This window comes from Panthera tigris, chromosome C1 (assembly GCF_018350195.1).
Source record: "Panthera tigris isolate Pti1 chromosome C1, P.tigris_Pti1_mat1.1, whole genome shotgun sequence".
NCBI lineage: Eukaryota > Metazoa > Chordata > Mammalia > Carnivora > Felidae > Panthera > Panthera tigris.
In genome coordinates this window covers 95241721-95264601 of record NC_056667.1, presented here as the reverse complement: position 1 = coordinate 95264601, position 22881 = coordinate 95241721, and the positions used below count along the sequence as shown (strand labels likewise).

Genomic DNA, 22881 nt, shown 5'->3' with positions numbered 1-22881 from the left:
CCAGTCCATACCTTATCTTTTAAGACTCCAACTCAAAAGTGAGTCCTGGAGAAAGTCTCATTAATCTCTTCCACCTGATTGCTTTATTCGGAGACTTCTGTTTCTCGGTCTATTCCTCAGACTGGTTTTCCTTTGTGATTGTTGCTTGTGTACATTGTCACCCAACGAGCATGATGATACTAGGAATGACGATTTTCCTCTGTCCTCTTGTCTTTGTTTAATACACACAAACATTTTGGAGGCCTGCTAACAGCCTGCTCAGTTTTCCCTGAGTTCTAGTCCACCTTCCATACCTTTTCCCTTGACATCAGAGCTAAATTCCTGGAGAAACAGGACACATTCAGGACTTGGCCTCTACCTCAGCATGTGTGTGGCAGCCTGCTGAATAGGTCCCTACAAATAGGAAGGATCTAACCCTTTGGTTTCAACGTCTCTGCATTCTACTCAGACACCTTCACGAAGTAGATGTGGGATCAGAAATAGGTCTGGGGATGGGAGTAGGGAAATTTTTAATGAATGCTTTTTCCTTCCTTTTTACATAAGACCCATGAAGCTGCTGTCGTCAGCAGCTCACCCGACACTCTCCTGCTCTGCCTCTTTTCCAGAAGTCAGGGTTAGTTTAAGAAAAAGCCTCTTGCTAGAAGCCATGACCTCGTACTTTTATCCCCTCCATCTGGTGTGCGGCCTCATGGGGCTGTGCTGCTATGCAGGAGGTGAGCAGTGGAATTCTTTAGATGATGACTTCTGAGCCCACATGCGGAGGCAGTGGGGGTGGGGAGCAGGGAGAGCAGTGAGAGCCAAGATCGATGGACCAAAAAGTAAGGTTTGCTCTGGGACAGATCCTGACTATAGGTAGGCTGTTTTCATGAGGTGTCCTTCCCCTAATTCAAGTGGGGGCCCGGGTCTATGATGGATGAACATTGTGTTCCTGCAGTTTTCCCTTCTGCCTTCACAGTTGGGGTGCGGGAGTGGGATAGGTAGGGTATGTGCAGGCTTATGCTGTTTCTGAAGGAATGCATTCCACGGTTGAACAGGGAAGGGTTCCCCTTGCACACATCCTCTCTTAGAGCTGCTTTGTCTCACTGTCTTGGACCCACACAGAAGTCCAGATTTTGAATGAGGGTGGGAGGAGGGGTTGAAAGGAGCAAAAGTTTTTGATCAAGTAAAAATCTGTTGTCTGCCTCATCTTGTAGGGGTTTCTCTGCAGGGTGGATTCTCCTTGCCTTGGTGTAGATAAATTACCTGTCTCAGCTAGAGGTCCCAGGACTTTTACCAGGCCATGAGTAGGCATCTGGCCTGGGGTAAGACATTTTTTTTTTTAGCACTCTCATTCCCTGTTCTTACTTTCCTAGCCCAGGGGTTGACAGCCATTTAAAAACAGAGTGAAATCTCAAAGGAAATTCTAATACATACATTAGAAGCCCAAAGCCTTAATAATTTCTTCTCATGGATTCTCAGGACTACTTGTATTCCATGCACTTAGCATCACTTTAAAAGAAATAGATAAAATTAAAGCAAATGTTAAAAGTGTTAATCTGATGAAGAAAAAAAGGCATAGAAAGCTCTAGGAGCCAGAGTTGAAGGTGGACTACTTGGCATAGTGATCATTTTGTGGTGGTGGAAATAGCGGCAGAAATGACCAAAAGGGGATGTGCTGATGTAGTTAGGGAAGGCCTAGGCTTTTCCTTTTGAAAATTCTGCTCAGATATACTCTCCTAGAATATTTTGTATCAATTTCTGTCCTAAAGGGGCTGGGACTCTGGCCTCTGCAGGCTTGTGTATTGTCAGTCTTTGAGGAGAGCACACAGGGTTTGAAGTGAGAAGCCCTGGATTTGAGTTCTGTCTGAACCACTCAGTATCACATGACCTGGGACAAATCACTGAGCCTTTCTGAATAGCACCTGTGCAGTGAGAGTGTCTCCTGCCTCACAGGGAAAATTGGTGTGAAAATTAGTCTGCGTTAAAGCATTTTGTACCTGAAAAAGCTTCTTATGACATCATAATTATTCTCAGGGAAGCCCTAACTTGAGTTGTCAAAAAGGACAGCTGTGGATTAAATGGTCTTCCCATTTTCTTCACTCAGCTTAATGTTTCTGTTTGCTCAGGCCTGCTTAGAGGGGCTGGTAGTAGTGAAGTAAAGTCACCAGATTTCAGCTCCTTTTGGTCAAAGAAAGAGAACTTCCATGTCCAGCTGCTCCATGCATAGACTCATAGGCAGAATGGAAGTGAGCAAAGGGTAGTTCAGAGTCAGGGGGCCAAGGGGAGAATGCTTTCCTTGCTGTCTCTACTCCAGGATGACTGATACGTCTTAAGTAAGTGGAAGAGCCACTAAGATGCTCAGGGATAATTTAAACCATGAATGGGAAGTGGAAAAATGTACTTGTAAACTCCCCCTCTCTTCAATCCCTTTGACCTTTGGGGTCAGGGGAAGGCATTTACTGATACCCCACTGACTATTACCTGAAACCTGCCAGTCACCCAACGAGAAGAGCAGCTTCTGGGAAAGCTCAGTTCACTGTAGCAACTGTGACATATTTACCTTAGTAAAGTCACTGCTTGCTCCCCTCCAGTGCCTCTCTCTTGTGGAGATTATCCCTGGAACCCAAAGCTATCCTGTTTTCTAACTTAATAGAAATTAAGAACGACAGGTTGTGGGCCGCAGGCTTGGTGATTATACCTGGTGCAGTCCTGGAGGCTGTGTGCCATATCTGTAGCACACAGGGCACAAATTGCACTGTCTCCAGCATGGTCTTAGCCATTGGGCTTGGGTGGTAGTATCTCCCCTCTCCATGCACTCTCTGCATCCTTTCCCTGCCACCTCGTGGGGGAATACCAGTCACCAAACCACACAGCTGCTTGCATATTGAGAATGGAAATGTTTAATGTTACTTGGTTACGGCTGAACCCCTGATAATGGCAGGAATTTTGAAGGATGTGATTGAAATCCAGTTGTTTGTTTTATTGTTAGGGACCGGGGACGACTAGAACTCTGCTGCAGCCTGAGAGAAGCTTGCGTGCGTGTCCACGCAAACACATATCACGCGTGCACGCACGCGTATCCTCATGGCTATGCGCAGGCTCGCAGGGAGAGCAAGGAGTGGAAAGGAAGCATCTCTTTCTTGTTTTCCAACATTGCTTCAAAGGTGCCCAACCCCCGTAGTAGCAGGCAGTTCCCAAGTGGAGGGAGGGGGCAGAGGCTTCCACCAAGGCCATCAATAACCAGGTGTGAGCTACAGGTCTCCATGTAATGTGAAGCTCTCCCGTATTTCATTTCTGCACCCAGGGGGCGGCTCTGCAGGATTGCTTACGGAGAGCTCTGTGTCTGGCACCTCTCTCCACAAGGCCCAGGCGCCCAGGGTCCCACCGACCTGCCCAGGAATGCATCACATTATTCTCTGGTGCTGTAATTTGGCTGCAGGAGCTAGGCTGACGGCCTCCCAGGGATGAGAAACACTCTCTCTGGCGTCCTCCCTTGGGTTTCTGCCCTGTGACCACTGAGGGTGTTTAAAAACCTCAGGCTGAGGGGGGAAAAAAATCCCGATTAACTCTCATATATTAAACTGTGTAGAAACCAGTGTCCTGAGTGGGTCTGAGAATTTGGCAGAAGACTTAGTGGTTGGTGTTCTTGCTAAGGGAGGTGAGAAAAAGGAGAAGAGATTACCCTCTGCAACAGGGAGGAAAAGAAATGAGGCCGTAAGTGGTCATGAGTCAGACCTACAAGACTTTTTGCAAACAGACGTTCAGGGCCAGGCAGTGTTTAATTTTTTAAAAAATAATCTGAAGTCCCTGATTTCATTTTCCAGCATCATTCTAAGAAAGCATAAGGGCGAGCACTACTATTCAAGGCTAGCAATAATAGCAGTTGGCTCTTATCTGCAGGACTAGATTAAGGCTGGCATTCTTACTTCTACATGAGAAAAACTGGCCACAGGCTGTGCAGCTGAGGTACTTCAGTCACCTGCCTTCTCTAAAACAGTCTAAGATCTTTAAAGGATAGAGATTGTGTCTTTGAAGTTAACTTTGTACCCAAATAGCACTTTCTGCAACGCATTCTACCTAAATGTTAAAAGTTAGAAGAAATGAGGACTGACAGGAAGGAGTGTCAGAGAGGGGCTAAGAGACCGCTGCTGGAGGCACAGAACTCTCCTGACCAGAGGAGGGTCTGGAGAGGGGTTAGACGCTGTGAGTGGGTGGCAGCAGGACTAAATGGAGCCCTGACTGCACCAAATAAAGTTCTCCTTTTGCTGCTGGTTCCAAATAAATTAGTTTCTGTTTGTTTTATTGCAGAATAGACGCCAGTTGTCCAAAGCCAGTCACAATGCAGAGGCAAGCTAAGAAATACGAGGAAAAATTAATTGCTTGGCCATCATCCATCCCTTCTTGGGACCACATTGCCTCTGTAGTGGGGCTCACATGGACCTCTTTTCTTTCGCTATCCACCCCACTATTCAAACTTTTCACTCTCTGGACAGCTTGCTTTTCTCTTAACCATTTATAGTAAATTACAAAACTTGGGTCTTTATGAACTAGAATTTGGAGCCCAGGGGAAGTCCAGAGCAGTACGAGATGCCAGAAGAGGCTCAATTTCCTTCATAGGGTAAGAACTGAAAAGGAATAGGTGACAGCACAGGCAGATTGAACTTGGGTTGAAGTCCCAGGAAGGCCTAGCTATCATTTATGTGGTTACCTGGGCATTCTTGTGAGAGCAGGGGCTGACTGGGACCTGAGGCTCTACCCAAACACCCTGATGTAAATTCCTTCAGCTGTATTCTTGATTCAGACTGACTTTGACCCCCTTACCTTCCCACTATGCTAAGGCTTTCCTCCTCCTAATCCCAGCTCAAGATGTCAGAAGCTCTTCTCTTTCCCTCCCATTTCCCCCTCCCTAATCCCACCATTGGCTCATCAGTTATCCAGTTGACTCCACTCTGCAAGGAAGACATTCCCCTGGCCTGACTCACTCAGTCCCATTTCTCCACAGGAATCCCCTCACCGCAGACCACAAGGGCCCTGACTAGCTCATGTTTTGTGTTAATGGATGTGAAACCGGAGCAAACCCCTCACCAAAAGAAAAACCACCCTAAACTCTCCCACACAGGTCTCAGCAGGTTACACAAATATTAGTCCTATCATCCAAATAAATCTGCCCCCATGGCCCAGAGCTCTGGCTCCCCTATCCTTCTGCTGCCTGTGCAGAGTGAAGCTGTTCTACAAACACATGAGGACCCCAAGGGATGTTGGAGAGGAACTTGGGGGGGGGTGGGCGCCTATGTTCAGAATTCCTTGTGTAGGCCCTTTAATCAACAGCCTGCTGTCAATACTTTGCAATTGTAAACGGAAGGTTTCAAGAGAAGTCATGATGGGCTAGACCAGTTAGGAACTTTGGTAAGAGTGTCTGTTGGCTGGAATTGGGGGGCACAATTAAAACTCAGTATCTGAGATAGGTTTATAACCTCATTTTACAGACGAGATGATAGAGGCTTGTAGAATTTGGGTATCTTGCTCAAAATATCAAAAACTGTAAATGGCACAACTGTGATTTCAACCCAGGTGTGTCATAACTGCAAATTTCTATACCACTTTGCTCTCTTAAATTATCAAAAGATAGCCATTGTCTAAGTCACCTAAAAATAGGACATCACAGTTTTTGGGACTCCATATCCTAGCTTGTAGCTTACAAAGCCTGCTATCTCTGGAGACTCCACTACTGCAAGCTTAGTTAGGCAGCAGGTAGTAGCATAGAAGGAACTCCCCTGTTTAAGCCAAACATGGAGTGAACAGTAATAATCCCCAGAACTTAGAGAGCCACTAAATAAAAATTTGTTCAATAAATGGGGAAAGGCTGTTTTTTAAGTTGTTTACCACTTTGGCCCCAAAGCCCCAGCTCTCTTTTCCTCTGTAGCCACTGGCTTCCATGCCCAACTTCAAAGACTAGGATTCTCTCCTAAAAATTGCCAAAGCCAGAGATCCCTACGTGACTAGTATACACTGATGCCTCATGTGGGGCCCTTGAGATCAGGCCTGCTACCCTTTCCTATCCTCCATGAGTCACGTATCTTTTACTAAGTGTTTCCCAAACCTAGTTGACCTCCAGAAGAATGCATAGAAACTTTAAAAAAATAAAATAAAACCCCAAAGGCCTAGGCAGGCTTACTAAATTATTCTTTCTCAGGAGTGTTCCAGGGTATTCTAGTGCTCTATTAGGCATAAGAACCACTACATGCCACTTGGTTTGAACAGGCAGCAAGTGAGCAAGGGGCAGAGCTATCTGATATAGGTTGAAAAGAAGAGGGAGGTTGGAAGAGAATGTATGTTTGTATAGTTATATAATTTTTTCCCCTACAAAATACAGCAGTTTATAAACCTATGAGCATGTGAATGGAACCTTGTCCACTACGGCTAACTCTTACCTAGGAATCCCAGGCTCTGGGATAATGGAAGAAGGTTGTAGCCTGAGAGTTTCTTTTGGGGTACCAGGCAGTCTGCTCAAACTGACCCAGGGAAGAGATGTGGTTCCATCTCTGTCCCATCTACCCTTAGTCAGGTAGGAACACAAAGAAGCTCTCTCCAGGTACCTTTCCTCTTGCACACACAAGAAGTGTCAGGAAGCCAGTGCAAAGGAAAGGAAAAATGAGCCTTGACCATGTGCTTTAGTGCAACTTATATCACTCTGAAGGCCCCACCTCTTCCCCTCTCCCTTCTAACCTCCAGAGGGGGCAGTCAGGGAGCTGTTCAGTTTCTTACATCCCCTGTCAACTCCTTCCCAGGGCTAAGGAACCAGTCAGGACACCAGAGTCCTTCTGGATTGCTTTCCAAGTCCTTAAATAGAAACTGTAGCAGCCCAGAGCTGAGGGTAGAGGAAGGCGTGCATGCAAAGATCTTGTGCTTTTGAGCCAGGAGTTTTGAAGTAGAGGGATGAGTGAGGTATTTCTACATTCAGGTCTGGTCCAGCCACTCTGCCTTCTTGGGGGCCTTGCAAGTGTGGACGTCCACAGTGTTTCTGCACTCCTTGCACCGCACTGCACAGCACCAGTGGAATTTGCACTCACACTGGGTGACACGGGTGACTCGAGTTGTGTCGTACCCTCGGCCACAGCACATGATTTCGCAACCATCCGTCCCTTTGGATGTCTTGCTACAGACACGGCCCGCAGTGCCTAGGGAACCTGGGTTGGGGAAGAGAATGAGAACCAAGTTACCTCTTACTTCAGCTGCTCTGGGTTCCCTTACCCACATCCTCATGAGGAAACCATAAAGAATCCCTTTTCCTGAAAATATGCCCAACTGGCCAAAATGACCATCTCCTTACTTCCCTTTGCACCACTCTGGCTTCTTCCCACCATAAAGGCTCCCCAAAGACCATTGACTTCACCTTCTATGCCGTCCCTGCCAATACACATCTCTGTGTCTCCTTCAACCTAGCCTTAAAATGCTCCTAGCTGTTAAAGCTGGGTAAGGGCTCTCTGTGTTAGAAATTTTCCATACTAAACAGTTAAAAAAAAAACAAAAAAAACAACTTAGCCTATAATTTATCTTTTCCAAGAAGTCATGCCACAACTCTGATCCAGCTACCATTTGTTAGTATTTTGGGCCTTAGTTTACATTTTAAGTTGTACCATACAGGGAAGTAATATAGGATGGCCGTTAAAAGCATGGGCCTTATTGTCATATTGTTCAAGTTTCAGTTCCAGGCCTGCCGCATCTTAGCTATGTGATTTCACAAGGTAGTTAATCTCTCTAGGCTTTAATCTTCTCATATGAAAATAGGCATAATAATAGCATGTAACTCAGTGGATTGTTACATCTATCATCTCTGTTCAGATGAGGAGGTGAACTGGTTAGTGTGACTGCCCAGAGGCATATCCCTGTGGAATTGCTACAGAATATCCCTTGCCTTACCCTTTACAGTAGGAACTCTTGAAGGGTAGGGATGATATTATCCCCCTGCACAGAGAATGCTTAGGACTTCATTCTGACCAACTTTAGCAAGAGAGATCCTGCCGACAGATATAAAAACACAGAATTTGGGATGGGATGGACCCTAGAAAGTATCTGTCTATTCTCACCCTTCCCCAGAGATGGGACAGGGACTGACCTGGAGGTTGAGGAAGGGGAACAGATTGACTGATTCTCTTGCAGTAGTCTGTACACCCTACTGCGATATGGAAAGAAAATGCTAGGGGCACCTGGATGGTTCAGTCGGTTAAGAGACTGACTTCAGCTCACGTCATGATCTCATGGTTAGTGGGTTCGAGCCCTGCATTGGGCTCTGTGCTGACAGCTCAGAGCCTGGGGCCTGCTTCAGATTCTGTGTCTCCCTCTTTCTCTGCCCTTCCCCCATTCACGTTCTGCCTCTCTCTCTCTCTCTCTCAAAAATAAACATTCAAAAAAAAATTAAAAAAAAATGCTAGATCTTAGAACTTCTACATTTGTTTTTCATCTCATAAATTTAAAATCCCTACTTTGTATGTTTTATAAAGTACATATCAATACAGTGGAACATAGGTATCTTTTTAAGGTAAATATCCATATATTAGAAGTACATGCTCAAATAATTTTTTAATGAAAGAGTACGCAATCCAAAATTGTTAGAGGCCACTCTTCCAGAGTGTGGGCTAACTAGTTCTACTATCTGTGTTACTCTCCTCTAACTCCAAGGGCTGGATCTTAAGTCCTTTTGTGCACCAAAAGCCTCTTCTATACTCTAGAGCTGAGCTGTCCAGGTTATAGCCACCAGCCACACGTGGTCATTTAGTTATAAATTAACTAAAATTTAAGACTTAATTTCTCAGGCACAATACCTATATTTCAAATGCTCAGTAATCCCATGTGGCTAAGTGGCTATCTATTGGAAAACACAGATGTAGAACAGTTCTGTCATCACAGAGAGCTCCGCCGGACAGGACTGCTTTGGTGGAAATTTGTGGCTCCATACTCGATTCTGAGATGACTTACACCCTTTGAATTCCAGGCCCCACTTTGGGTTTTATGAGACTTAATTTTATGCCTCCAAGAAAAACCAACACATCTGACTCACCCTTCCTTCTGACTCCAAAGATCCTTCCCCAAAGGTGCATTTTAGGTATAACAGCATAGGCTTACACCTCGGCTGCTATGGAATTATTTCAAGACATTCAGAGAGTAGTCCTCTGAATTATACCACGTGGGAAGAAAACATACCTAGTGGCAGGAAATCACTGAGAGAATCAGAAAGGGCTCTTTTAACTGCTTTTTTCCTAGCACCCTCCAAAGGGCACAAACTACTTTCTGTGTTACTTAGGTGGAGCCCCACCCTGTTTCTATGCCCAGATTTGCTCCGAGCCACTTGACTCTCCAGGAATGACAGTGATGGCTGAAAACAAACAGAACCAAAGACAGCTGTGGTTCCTGGCTCTATCTCACCCAAGTCCTGAGTGCTGAGTCTGCAGAGAAGAGCCTGCAAGCCCATGATAGTAACCAGAGGAAGAGCAGTTCTTTTGCACTAAAGGTTGTTCCTAGTCTAACCTGTCTGAACCTGAAATATGAGCCAAGCCAAGATGGTGACTTCTACTCTTTGGGGGCAATAACATATCACTTTCCAGCATCCCCAAGAATTCCACCACAAATATCTGGACCAGATTGAAAAACAATTTGCTGCTTTCTGCTAGTGGTTAGCCCTACTGAGATCTCTTTCCTTGCTTTCCCAACTCCACTGTAGAATCTCCAGTGGTAGACTGGAAATAGTCTTTCAAGGCCACTCATGGTCTGATCCTCACCTTTCTTTCTACCTCTAGTCTCCTCATCCCAAGCCTTCACTCAGTCAGATTCATCATACCTCTCGGTTCCTAGAACAATCATGTACTTTCCCACCTACCACTCTGCTTATTGCCCTTCTCTTTTCTCTAGGTTGTCCAGGTGATCCCTACACTTCGAGAAATTGCTTAAATTCCACATTTTCCAATAAGCTTTTCTTGGTTTCTCCAGCTTTGTGTCTTCTGCAATTGCATATGTCCACCGATTGATTACACCTTATTTCTTCAGCCAGATCATAAAGAGTCAGAGACTTAGGGTTCCTCCACCTCATGCTTGTGTACAGCCCATACATTGCTTGGTATTGAAAACGGGTGACTCATTTAAACAATCCCTGAATAATACCTACTGTACCCCAGATGCTGGGGATATAAAAGAGTGAGAAATGACCTCTCCTCTGCTTGGGTAGCACTGGGACTGGTGGCTTGAGGCATTCATTATCAATCTTATAAGACGCTCATGTCGAGAGGAGACTGATGCCTCGCAAAGTACCACTTCCCTAACTCCTGTGGCTGAACAGACTATGATTGACCAGGGGTGCGTGCACCAAGAACTGGGGCTCCTTGTCCTTACCTGCTTTCCTTACTCACCTGCAGCCTTGTCTAAGACACAGTAGTCTGGGGAGTTGTCAAAGTAGACAAGGTCAGTCCGGGTGGCACGGCGATAACCTTGGCGGGCTGCTGTGAAGTTGGCGCCATCCTGGGTTGCTGTCACCTGCACAGCCCCATCATAGCGCCGCCGCAGGTAATCACCTGTGCGGCGGAAGTCTGAGAGTGCACGCCAGCAGGTGCGCAGAGTACAGGAGCCACTAACGCCATGGCACTTACACTCGAGCTTCAGAAACCGCCGCACAGCCTGGGAGGTGAGGGAGAGGCAGCCAGTCAGGGCACTTTTCAGTCATCCTTAGGGCTACAAGCATGAGTGCTCTGACATCTGGCCTAGGCTGGACAGTGGGTTCTCTCCCCGTCAGAACCCACCCATTCAAGAACCTCTTCCTCCATGAATCCTCCCTAGACCACCAGTGCTTTCTTTCCACGATAGTGTGTTCAAACACAGAGCCACAGGATCCTGTTCATGATTACAGTTTGCCATCACATGCCCTACTTTTACATGTTCTTAGAGTTTAAGGTGCCATGCCTTCTGCTTCTCTAGCATGTCATTTCCCAGCACAGTACTAGGCACATTGGCAGTGCTCAGAAACCAGTGAACTGCCCAGAGCAGGTTCTTATCCTCCTCAGTCTTTATGGAAGTGGTCCTTCCCCTTCTTAAAAAGTTACTTCCCTTCTTTTCTTTCCCTACTTTCCACCTCTGTGAAGACACTTTATGCGCCTGGTTGAATCTAGGCATTCCCAAGCTCCCTTGCATTCACTACTCCTATCCCGTGGGGGTTGGGGCTGCTGGAAGTGATCCAGGAGCCTTCAGCACTTCCACCTTCATATTCACTCCGTGATCACATGTACTGGTCACCCCCAGCAGATATGGACGTACATGCACAGACATGAGTACTGACCGTGCGACCACAGCGGTTGTTATGTAAGTTCATGAGGGCCCGGGCATCCTTAAGCCTCTTTTCCTTGGCATCCACAAAGGCCTTGGCAAAGCGAACACCATAATGGATGTTGTCACTGCAGCCACCCCAGTCAAAATCCCCACGTTGGTCATGGTGTCGGCCACGGGTGTAGGGGTCACAGCTGCACACACTCAGTTCTCCCTGGCTGCAGGCACGAGTGATAGCATGGACCACCCCTGCAGACGAGATGGCATATACAAATGCTGCCTCCCGGCTACCTGGAGAGAGAAAGGTAGAAGTACATTTCTGCAAAGAGGCCTATGTCTGTCCCTGTCTTCTGTCCACACAACCCCCCACTCTGAAACCTCCTCTCTTCTTGTCTTTCCCAGAGCAACTCCTGCACCTGCTTTTTTCAAGGTGGCCTTCTCTTCCAAAAGCATTCCCCAGAGTATCTGACCTCTTCCCCTTGGCCCTCAGTACTCTCTATCCGCTTCTTTGTACATCTGACCTCTTGGGCTGACCCGTACTCTTGCTTCCTTCCAAACTCCCTGGATCCATCCATTGAAAAGTTTCACAGTGAGTCATCCCCTCCCACCGAGTGCCAATCCTAGCTCAGCTAAGCCTGCCTCAGTCCACATTCCAGGCCTTTTCAGACCTACTCTGCTGGACAGTTCCCCTACAATAGAGACCCCAGCCCAGGGGTTAGCCTGTTTGGGGAGACCTCCTACTTTCCAGGGCCTGCTTCCTTCTTACCCTGCTCTCAGGGATTGATGACTCATCACCCCTGTCCCCCAGACACCTCCCGATTCCCATCTCCTTCCCTTTCTCCTAGTTTATTGTCTCACTTCTGCTTAGCTTTTTTGCTGAGCTGGGGCCAAGCCACCAACTCTCCAAATATTTACATATCACCTTTCTGTTTATCCCTTGCTGCCATTACTGTGATGTTGGGAGTGTTGGGGTGAGGGTAGTGATGGTGGCAGTGAGTACAGAGCAGCCGTTCTAGTCCTCAGCCTTACAGTGCATGGAAACCCTCACGCTGGGGCTGGGGAGGAAAGGGGGAGGGAAGACGAGACATGGAGGTGGCAGGGGACACTGTACCTTTGTGTATCATCCCAGCAATACTGGCATTTAGAGGGGTCTCTGCCTACATATCTCAGGTACTGAGGGTCTGTTCCCAACTGTATCCTGGGCACTGCCCTCAACTGTCTATCTGATTATGAGGCAGTGTGTCCTAGAGGGGAGGAGGATCATGCCTACCCTACCCACTTGCCACCCCAGGCACAGACAGGGAAGCAGTTGGAGCAGGGTGGAAGAGCTCCCTACTTCTGAGCATGACACGGCCAAAGACAGTGTGGTCCCGGTCCAGCGTGGTGCAGTTCCAGCGGTGGTGGCGGAACTGGTGCTGACACTCTCGGATCCATTCTCGGGCACCCTCGCCCACCGAGCGCATGATGTCTGGGTAACGCTGGCACAGCTGCCGCTGCCGGCTCACCAGACCAGGGATATTGTCACAGATCACTCGGGCCCCCAGTGCCCCGATGTACCTGCAAGGTGGAGATGGCCCTGTCAGAGCATCCTGGCCCTTTTCCTGCCTCAGGAGGGGGAGAAGGAGGAGGGGGGGGGAGGGGAAAGATTTGGCATTCAGAACTTGAAGAGGTTCCTTCCCCTCCTCCAACCCACATTCCCTGAGGCCAACGGGTACAGCTTTCCCCACAAGCCTGGAGAAATGGTTATACAGTTGCAGAGAGTAATTGAGTGGTCTCTCACCATCACCCGCTCCCCAGCCAAAGGTCCAAGTGACACACACTCCCAGAACACGGGCCAGGCATGTGTCACATACGTAGAAGCCCTGGGCATGTCACACAAACCCATTCCCTGTTTATTTAATAAACATTAAGAGCCTCAGAGAAAAATAAACTAACAAAACAAGAGTCTGAGACAACACTCTTACACCCACATGTAAGAGGCACGTCCTTCATAGCTGGTCCATGAAGACATAGTTTGGGGGAGGAAGGATGGAGACAGGGAGGGACCAGTGGGAAGAGACTCAGTGGGCAATTTGGAGTCATGTTTACAGGTCTAGTCAGACCCATGTAGCTAAAATTCCTCACTCCCAAACCTGAGGTCTTGGGGAGGAAGACCCCACCCCCAAATCTCCTCCCTATACCCTTCATTTCCAGGCTCCACAGCCGTTCTTAACAAATGAGTCTTGGAGGCATGATGTCCTGGATGAACCTGCTTGGGCAGAGGGCTGTTAGCAATGGGAAGCCAAAGCCAAGATAAATCGAGGGGGGTGACACTCCCCATATTCCAGTCCCCACTCTGCCCAATTCAAACAATTTTAAGAAGATCAGTTGGGGTGGGCTACTAAAAGTTAGGTGGGTTGCTAGAGTCACTCTCAAATTTCTCAGTATTTTCTCTTCACTCGAACATTCTTAGCTTCTTCTCTCCATGAGGTCACTAAACGAGATCTGACCCATTCATCCACTTTGCACTCCCTCGCTGTCTCTCCAACACCTAGCACCTTCCTTGGCCCTCTGGGAGTTCTCTGTTCTCCTATCCTAACACATCAAATGGATACCTCTCTCTCTTTCTCTGAACAGGTGGGGGTCAAAGGGGGCAGTTGCTGCTACGGGCTGAAAAGATTTGGTTTGGGCTGTGAATGAGCCTGTGGTTTGGGAGAGATCCCAAAACGGGCCTAGAAGTGGGTGAGGGGAACAGAAGGCAGCCAGTGGGGAGAGAGGAAAAGCTGGACCGCCCTGGGCTCTATGTCCCCTCACCGTGCCCTGCCCACATCCTTGTGCCTGGCCCTCACCCACAAACTAGATCACCGCTGGTGACACCAAGTCAGACAGACTCAAGGAGGGCTGATGCTTGCCTCTTTTGGAGCTCAGCGGGGCTGATGGGGCCCATCTGTCCCCGGGGGAGGGGTGAGAGGGCTGGCCCACCACTGACAAATCCCATGGAATCAGCGTCCCCAGCAGCACCGTCCATCAGGGCAATAGCTTCCAGGAACAAACAAAATAAACACCCCGGGCTGGGCCAGGCCGGAAAAGGCCGCCTGACGCACAGCCTGGAGTTACACCCACTGCCGCGGTGCTTTGTTTGGAGAATCAAGACCATTGCAGTTGGAGCTCGTCCCTGTCTCACCACCGTTTTGCTTCCCCAGTTCGGCCCAAGTACTACTCTAAGCAATGGGTGTTTGTTTTTTTTACTGGGGCTTGGAAAGAGGGGGGTTGGATGGGAATGGGAGACCAGTAATCCAGCCCTCATGAGACAGTCTGGAGTGAGGCAGGCCAAACTCTGGCAATAAGTCCTTCCTGTGGTATGACTTAAATCCATTCTGCTGCAGCCCACATTGGTCCTTCTTGTTACATCCTCACTGAGCGTGGGAACATTTAGTACCTAAGACAGGAAGATAATTACGTTCCTCTACTACCACCCAGACCCCATTAAGTAGCTGCACTAAGTGCCCCAACTGGTGTGATTCTGAAGAGCAGGGCACTTGCCTGCTGGCTAGTGGTCAGCCTCTTGTAGTTGGTGGGGGAGGCGGGCTCCAATACAACTGAGCCTTAGCCCCCTCTCAATTCAACACACACCTGCAAAATGCCTACATGTGCCAAGCACTGAGCTCAGCTGTTAGGGCACAGAGATGTTTAAGGCACCTTGCATCTCATTGGCTGGTAAGAGGGGGAGAGATGCCCCTGACTCCAGCTCTGTTTTCCCTTTCAGAAGTTTTCCTTTCCTTCCCAGCCTCCTGCCCCAGAATGCTCCCTTCACCTGCTTTTGACCAATTCACATCCCTTCCTTTGACAAAGTGACCCATACCTTACTCTAGCCCTTTGCTCCTCAAAGTGTGGTCCCCAGAACAGCCATATGGGCATCATCTAGGGATCTGTTAGAAATGCAGAGCCTTGGGCCCCACCCCAGGCGTACTGAATCAGATTCTGCATTTTCACCAACATCACGAGGTGATTCAGACACCCTGTTCCATGAAGGCAGAGATTTTTGTCTGTTTTGTTCACTTGGTTACCCCCAGAACCTAGAACAGTGTCTGGCACATAGTAGATACTTAATAACTGTTTGTTGAATAAACACCTAACCGCTCTGATTTACCGCCAACTCTCTTTTCCCCCTAGCCAGCCATAAACTTCATTTCAATTACAGCTTTACTCCTGCTGACATTGCCAGCCTATTTGCAGATGTTTTATATTTGTGTCTTTTTAATGAGGCCAGGGATGCTCTTTTCATTTCCCCTCTTGCAGTCCCTAGTGTACACAATTCAGCCCAGCCCACACAGGGCTTTGAACACAGGAATAAAAGTATTTACCTTCCCTGAATCTCTTAATACAACATCATTTATATGGTACTTTACAGTTCACTTTAAATGTTTGTTTAGAAACATTTTTCTAAACAAAAATCCTATGAGACAGGTCTCCATTTTACAGATGAAGAGACTGAGGTTCAGGGAGATTAAGTGGTAATACCCACTCTGTCTATCAGGACTAGTCAGAGGAGAGCCAGGGTGAACCAAGGATATCTGACTCCAAAGTCCAAGCTCATTTTCACTCCGAGAACAAGAGAGGCATACAATGCTTAACCAGGAATAGAGCAATCTAGCTCCAAAATTGGTGTGAACTTGGGCAAGTTTCATACCACTCCCCTCCCAGCCCTCACTGTCTTCATGTGTGAAATGGAGAAAATAATAGTATCTACCTCACCAGATTACTTTGGGCATTGAAGAAGATGATGATCATAAAGTACTTAGTTATAGTGTCCAAAGCTTAGTAAAAATTCATTGAATGACACTTGGTGGTGGTGACAATAATGCTATTATTATGATATCAACTCTGTTCCTCTCCCTTCATGAATCCATGCACGATGTCCTGCTCACAGGATTCCCTACATCCAGCCCCCTGCAGAATGCAAAATGGAACAGGGAAGCACATGCGAGGAGCCCCCTATTTCTTGCTCTGTTTGTCACAGATTAAGAAGAGACCATCTGTTTCCTCCTCCAGTTAGAAGTGGGGAGAGGGAAGGAGTGACTGGAGAGTAAGGGAAGGGCTGGGGGGACGATCAGACTGTTAGCTGGTGATAGTGATGACCTTCTGCTCCAGAGTGGAACACGGACACACACAGGGTCAACAGGCATCTCTTCCAGGGTTTGGACAGAGTATCAATCTTGCTGGGTTTTTTCCCTAAAGGAAAGAGAGATACCTTGGGGGCCTGACCTGCCTTTAGAAAGCAGCTTTCCACTGTATCTCAGAAGTGATGACCACTGAGGCAGGCATCTGGGGACTACAGCTGTGACAGGTGTGAGGCAAAGAGATTGAACTAACCTCTGCACCCACTCCCCATCCTGGCTCCACTGCCACCTTTCACAGCAACTGCCGAGTCCCTCCCTATCACTGTATCACCGGCATGCCCCCTCTCTGGCTCTTCTACCCAGAGTTTTTCCAAAATATGAACCACGTGGGGGTGAGAGCAGTAGAAGGGAGAAAGGAAAAGAAGAGGGAGTAGCCAAGGGACAAATTGGGGACCAGGAAACACCCTAGTTGGGTCTTTAGGAAGCACTACCAGGATGCTGCAATTATCAGAGTGACACTTCTTCACCTAAACACCAAGTGGTCCCCAAAACTACCTCCCAAACTGGTAAGAAGCAATCAAGAGTCCCTAAAAGCAAATTGCTATCTGGGGTGGGTAAAGATCCACTGTGGTCACTTCATCGTCTTTCCATCCGGCCACTGAACACACAAGTCCCCAGCCAAACTGAGTCCCTGATGGCTTTGATCTCCCTCTGAACTTTGAAAGGCTTTTCTCCTCTGTCCCCTCTTCTCTTTCCCTTTCTAAAAGAATGTTTCAAGCCAGATGTAAGATACGGGCCTCCCTTCTCCCCCATCCAGAACAAACCACCCCCCCCTTGCCTTCCCCAACACTGCAGAGATTAAAAAGATCCAAAAGAGAGATTTTTCTGAAACAGGAAAATGGGGGGGGGGGATTGGGGATGGAGAGCGACGCATCTTGAAATGATAGGAATCTGCAGCCCAAGCTTGCTGGCCCCTCAGCCAGCTACCCCTCACCCTTCCTAGCCAAGATTCCAAGTCTAGAGGAGAAAAGCCACAGGGTGCAAGGGGAGGAGAGACCACTCTGTGTGGTGGGAAGGGGGAGGGAGGAAGGAGCAAAGTAAGGAAAGGAAGGGGGCACTGCTTGGGTAGGGAGGGGCAAGAGTGCAGTCTGAAGCCAGTTTGATCGGGGGGCGCAGTGAAGAGGAAAGATGAGAAGACTGTCTTTTCTCAGTTCAGTTCCCCCCTTTGCCCCCCAGAGGGTGGGGGAGGAGGGAGAGCAGCTTTCTCCTGAGAGAAAAGGATGAATGCCATCCAGGGCTTGGGGGTGGTGCAGGGGGGGATTCAGAAAAGAGCAGATATCCAGTGGGTTTTTAATGCCTTTTGCCTCATCTGCCCTCTTGTGAGGTGTCTGGAGTCTAAGGCCTGCAAGAAACCTGAGGGGAGGGTCTCAATGCTTTGCGCCTCCAGGAGCCTCTAGTTCTTGGACGGGAAAGAGATGGGAGACACAGGGTCATCTGGGAAGAAAAAGGAAGGAGAGAGGGATGTCTGGGTTCGAAGTGACATCTTCAAAGCTGAAGTTGAAGACAAACGCCTAAATTATGCAATTATGCAAAATTGTTTTAATTGTGAGAGTTAATGGAGTATTTTTGCTTTGATTCCATTTCTAAACCTTGCGCTGGGTGCTATAGCGTGAACACCAAAGTCTTACTGCCTACCCGGTGGGGTAGACTAGCGCGAGCCTCGTCCGCCCTCGCCAAATGCCCTTTTCTCCACCTCCCGGGGTGGGGGTGGGGGGGTCGACGTTAGGCGATCAGGGGGCTCTGTTGGAGGGCCACTGAAGGCCCCAGATAGACGATTGGTTTCTTGAATCCACCCTGAGAAAAACTTGGAAGGTAGCATTCCCCCTAAGTCAGAGCTGAAATGGGGCACAGCACAAGGGAATCTGGAAAGCCTCGACCACCAGGCGTCCTTGCTCCAAACACCCAGGGCCCACCTCACTGGGTGAGCAGCACACCTATCCACCCCCACCCCTACTCCGAGACTTAAGTGACAGTCCGGCTCGGATCGTCTCTAACTCCGTCGAAGCAAAAGCCTGGTCTCCTGTGCAGCCGGTGCCAGGAGCTGCGTAATTCCTCTGGGCTCCTTCGGCCTCTGACCCCGCGCCTCACCCTCCCCACCCCGAGAGCCATGCTCACCACCAGGACGTGTCTACGCGGGCCGGCAGCGTCAGCAGCAGCAGCAGCAGCAGGCAGGCAAGACCGAGGCGGGCCGAAGCCCGAGAGCCGTCGGGGGCCGCGGGTCCTGGCGGGAGCACGGGGACAGGGGCGCGGGCGCGCCGAGGGGGGAGCTGTGCGGCTTCCTCCGCACCACCCGGCTTCAGCATAGCTCCCCGATGACTCCCGCCGCGCGACCCGGAGGGGCGTGGACGGGGCACCGGCTCGGGGTACTCAGGCTGCTCCTACCTCACCCCCTTGGGGGGCCATAGGGCCCGGCGGCGGGGGACCCAGGGGCACCTGGAGTCCGGGAGCCGGGGCGCAGGGCCCCGGAGAGGGGCTCAGGGAACGGGTTCCGGAAGCCGACGGCGGCGCGCGGAGCCCCGGGTCTGGGACGCGCTGCCCCGGCGCTGGGCGCGGTGTCAGGGGGTCGGTGGCGCGGAGTAGGGCTGCGGGCAGAGTGTGTGCGGACAGCCCCTCGGCCGCGGGCTCTCATTGGACGGCGCGGGGCGGGGCCGAGGCCGGGGACACGCGCGGCCCTCTGGGCGGCTCCGCCCGCGCCAGCCCCGGGCGCTTCGCAGCGCCCTAGGTGTGGCGGCCCCCTCCGCCCCTCGGCTCTCCGCGGAGCACCGCACCGCGCCCTCACCTGCTTCGGCGGGCCGCGACGGGGTGCGGGGGAGCCCTTCAGAACTCGTAGCGCCCAATCCTGGCCGACGCAGCGCCACCGGGTCCTAGCGCCCTTCAATTGGCAACCCTAACTTCTGTGGGTGATGGCCAGGAGCGCAGAGTGAGGGGGCCGCAGACACTTCCCCTCTGTTCTCTAACCTACAGTGACACCGGAGCTGAGCCACTGAGCATGCACTCATTTCCTCGGTCCTCTCTCGGTTCTTGCGCTTCTGGGAAATGGGTAGAACCTCTGTCACGGGGAGTTGCGGGAGGATCTTAACTCCCGTTCAACGTTGCCAACTGGGGCTCTTTGGACAGTCGGCTTCAGGTAGAGGCTTCTCTCATCTAGGGCTTGTCGCTCCTCGTTCCTCCGACCCACTGCCCACCGCACCCCCTGCACGCAAACAATGTTTAGACCTGGTTCACGCCCGCCTGCCAGCCCCGATGCTCCCCTCTGGCCTGTGGACCGGGAATCGATGGCAGAAGCAGAGGGGGCACACCTGCGGACCGGACAAGGACTCCCCGCCCTTTACCGCCCCGGCTGAGCAGAACTTAGTCTCTCCCGGCTACCCCAGTGCTTCGGTCCCCCACCCCCTCGGGCGGGGCTGCAAGCAGGAAAGAATCAGAAACAGCTGGGCGGCTTTCCCGAACCAGAGGCCAGGGTGGGGGTCCTGCTGAGAGTGGAAGACCCGGAGCCATTTCTCTCCGTCGCCTTTCCTCCTCCCTACTGCTCCCTCACCCCCTCCGTCACCCATCCCACCCCTGCACACCGCCCCGGGGCGTGGTAAATCAGGAAGGGGTGGGGAGGGGCTGACTGCTGACGGTGACACCCCTCTTCTCTCCCCGCACTTACCAGGCAGGCTGGTAGAACCTTTGGGATCAGAGTGGCCCCGGCCTTCCAACTTGGAGAGTTGGGAAGTGGCCTGACCTCTTCTCCAGCCTCAGTTTCTCCTGTCTAACCCCTCATTCCCAAGTGTCTTTATGCCTGTCCCCATGATTTATCTAAATTGTAAAGCCCTGGTGTAAACAATGCTCTGGAAACTGCCCATCCTCCTCAACCCCAAACTCACTGTCAGTTCTTGGTTGGGGGGCCTGCCGGTGGGGTGGGGTTGGGGGTGGGGTGTTAGAGCCGCCTGAGTGTGAGTGGACACCGCGCAGCTGCAGACATCCCAGGGGCAGATATGGGGGGGGGGGGCGGGAAGGGCTCAGAAGGACCTTTATCCCCTCTCCCTACCTCTCTACCTTACTTTCTGTGGCAGGGGCCAAAGTGCCTTCATTAATTCAACAAATATTTATCTACTCCTTACCAGTGCCAGACTGTGCTAGAACAGTCTGCTAGTGAACAAGGCAAAACAAAACACTTTCTGCCCTCATGGAGTTTACCTTCTACTGGGATAACATGGACAATACACAGTATACATCATAAGTAAAACATATAGTATGTTAGAAAGGAGTAAGAGCAGTGGGAAGGACAGAATTGTAACTAGGATGATGAAGGTAGGCTCACTAAGGCAACATTCAAGCAAAGACTTGAGGAGGCCAGGGAACAAGCCGGGCAGATTTTTGGTGGAGAGCATTCGCAGCAGAGGGTACAGCCAACACAGAGACACTATGGTGGGTATGCGCTGGTGTGCAAAGGGTGGCATGGGGGCAGCAAGGAGCTGGGGGAAGGAGAGGAGTTCAGCTAGGTAGCCAGGGTGGCCCAAGTCCTGTGGGGTGGGGCATAGGGGTTGAAATTGGGGGCTGGACTGGAGTTGCATAGGAGTGGGAGAGGGTTGACTGCAGAGACCAAGCAGGGCCAGCATGTAGCCACATCCCTCCCTACCAACCAGCTGACCCTTCCCTCCCCTTCTCTCCTTTCCCTGAGTCTAAAAGTATCCAGCAGCCCTTGTGTTTCATCAAAAAGACTCTCAAAAAGCAGACTCTCTGCCGAGCTTCCCTGAGAGGGACAGGTGAGAAAGGAGTGGGCCCAGGCTCCTTCCTGGCCGGGCCCCTCTCCTTGGACCACTCTTTCACCTCCTCCCAGCCCAGCCCCACCCTGGTGCTGGGCAGCAGTCTATAAGGTCTGCAAGCTGGGACAGCCTCTCCCAGACTCCCCTGTGTGCTTAGTCCTGGGTGTGACTCTGGCCCTGTGTTTGTTTCTACATATGGGCCCGAGGTTGTGGGGTGGGCTGGAGATGATCACATCAGCCCTAACCGTGCGGACTCACCCACTTGGGCCCCAGACTCACTTCTGAGGCCCCTTCTTTGGCTTCAGCTGTCTTCACAGTCAAGTGGGACCGTGTCTTGGCACAACATAGATGCTCAACTATTAAAGCATGTTGCTGAGCTAAGGAGGCCCCCAGAAACATCAGCAGCTCGAAGAGGGAGGGCAGTGGATGAGGGGACAAGACTTCTCCCCAGTGCTTACAGGCTACCTTTGCTGTAGAGTGGACAACCCAAGATGAGGCTCTGCTCCTTCCTCTTCTTCCTCCCCTCCCCTCCGAGCCCCCTGGCTCCCCAGGAGGAACCCCAGGCTGCAGGAGCCAGCTGCCTGCAAGAGCTGCACTCAACCACTTAACTAGAGAACAAATACGGAGCCAGAGAAGAGGTTTTCTGGGATCTGCCACTTTGGACTTCATATCTCAAAATAAACTTTCAGTCTCAAGGTCCTAGACGCTACTGGAGAGCTCAGCTCCTCACGCGAGGGCCTGTTGTGGGGCTTCCAGGCCGAGGGTCAAGGCCAGAGGCTCAGGCTAGTGCCTGACCTGCTCCTCCCTCCCACCCCTACCCTCACTCCACCCTAATGGGAGGCAGGGGAGGAGTCACTAATTTGGGAGTCAAGTTCTCGTCTGGAGGGCACTGCATAGAGTCAGGTTGGCACTTATTGAACACCTGCTGTATGCCCAGCACTGGCCAGAGCATCCTAAATGACACAGAAGGAGACAAAGGGTCTTACTCCAAGGTGTTTTCTTGCAAATACAATAAAGCCACCCGAGGAGTGGTTCACTAGGCTTTGCTGTTCGAGGCTGCATACCGCAGATTTAGTGGGCAGTGACAACAGAGGCCTTGGGGAAGAATCCCGGCTCCCCGAGAATCCTGGATTCCCTGGGGCAACCAGCAGAGCCAGTCCCCCTTCTTCCTCAAGGTGGCACCGTAGCCCCCTGCCTTCTCAAAAGTGGCTGCCCAAAGGAGAAGGGTCTCCCCCCTCACCCTTGATATCTAACCTCACGCTCTGCTCCCCCATGGGGACTTCCTTCACTCTCTTCTCAGCTGCGTGAGGCTGAATGATTTTGAGTTTTTACTGGCCCTTGGATGAGAGTGGAGATGAGCTAAGGGGAGTTCGGGTGGTGTGGGTAAACAGCTCTTACTCTACCCTGGTTGACCCCCCGAGGAGGAGGCTCCCCCTTCCCTGGACCCCTTTGGTGATGACCTTCTCTCTTTCCTGGTGGGTGGGAGGTGGTGTGGATGGTAATGAGCAGAGAGAAAGGCCGAGAAGGGGCTGGGGGGAGGTTTGGATGGGAGTCAAGGAATTCCTGAGCCTGCTGCTTGCACAAGGAGCCCTGAGACGCTTTTCCTGAGCTTTCTTTGCAGACCGAGGCAAGTCTTATTTGAAATGGGGCCAGGTTCACACAGACCTCCGTGCCCCCACCTCGTC

General features: G+C 50.5%; 2 protein-coding genes across 8 annotated transcripts in view; one reads left to right on the top strand and one right to left on the bottom strand.

The window, feature by feature from the left end:
- ST7L (suppression of tumorigenicity 7 like) overlaps positions 1-10024 on the top strand; it is an 80960-nt gene extending 70936 nt beyond the window's left edge. For 4 of the 6 annotated variants that reach the window (XM_007076371.3, XM_042998202.1, XM_042998204.1 and 1 more), the window contains one exon: positions 9310-10024. In XM_007076371.3, the coding sequence (XP_007076433.3) occupies positions 9310-9420 (111 nt within the window). In that variant the 3' untranslated portion in view covers positions 9421-10024. Of the gene's footprint in view, positions 1-9280 lie in introns of all 6 variants that reach the window. The other 2 variants (XM_042998201.1, XM_015534948.2) reach the window with 2 other exon arrangements.
- On the bottom strand, positions 6636-19289 carry WNT2B (Wnt family member 2B). 2 transcript variants are annotated; one of them, XM_042998207.1, is made up of 5 exons: positions 19225-19289; positions 12623-12843; positions 11300-11577; positions 10380-10644; positions 6636-7166 (listed from the first exon to the last, which is right to left on the bottom strand). In XM_042998207.1, exons 2-5 carry the CDS (start codon positions 12747-12749, stop codon positions 6937-6939), a joined length of 900 nt encoding a protein of 299 aa, XP_042854141.1. In that variant the 5' UTR covers positions 12750-12843; positions 19225-19289; the 3' UTR covers positions 6636-6936. The 2 variants fall into 2 exon arrangements, with proteins under 2 accessions (XP_042854141.1, XP_015390435.2); XM_015534949.2 differs by lacking the exon at positions 19225-19289 and adding an exon at positions 18561-19058.
- Positions 19290-22881: the final 3592 nt, after the last annotated feature.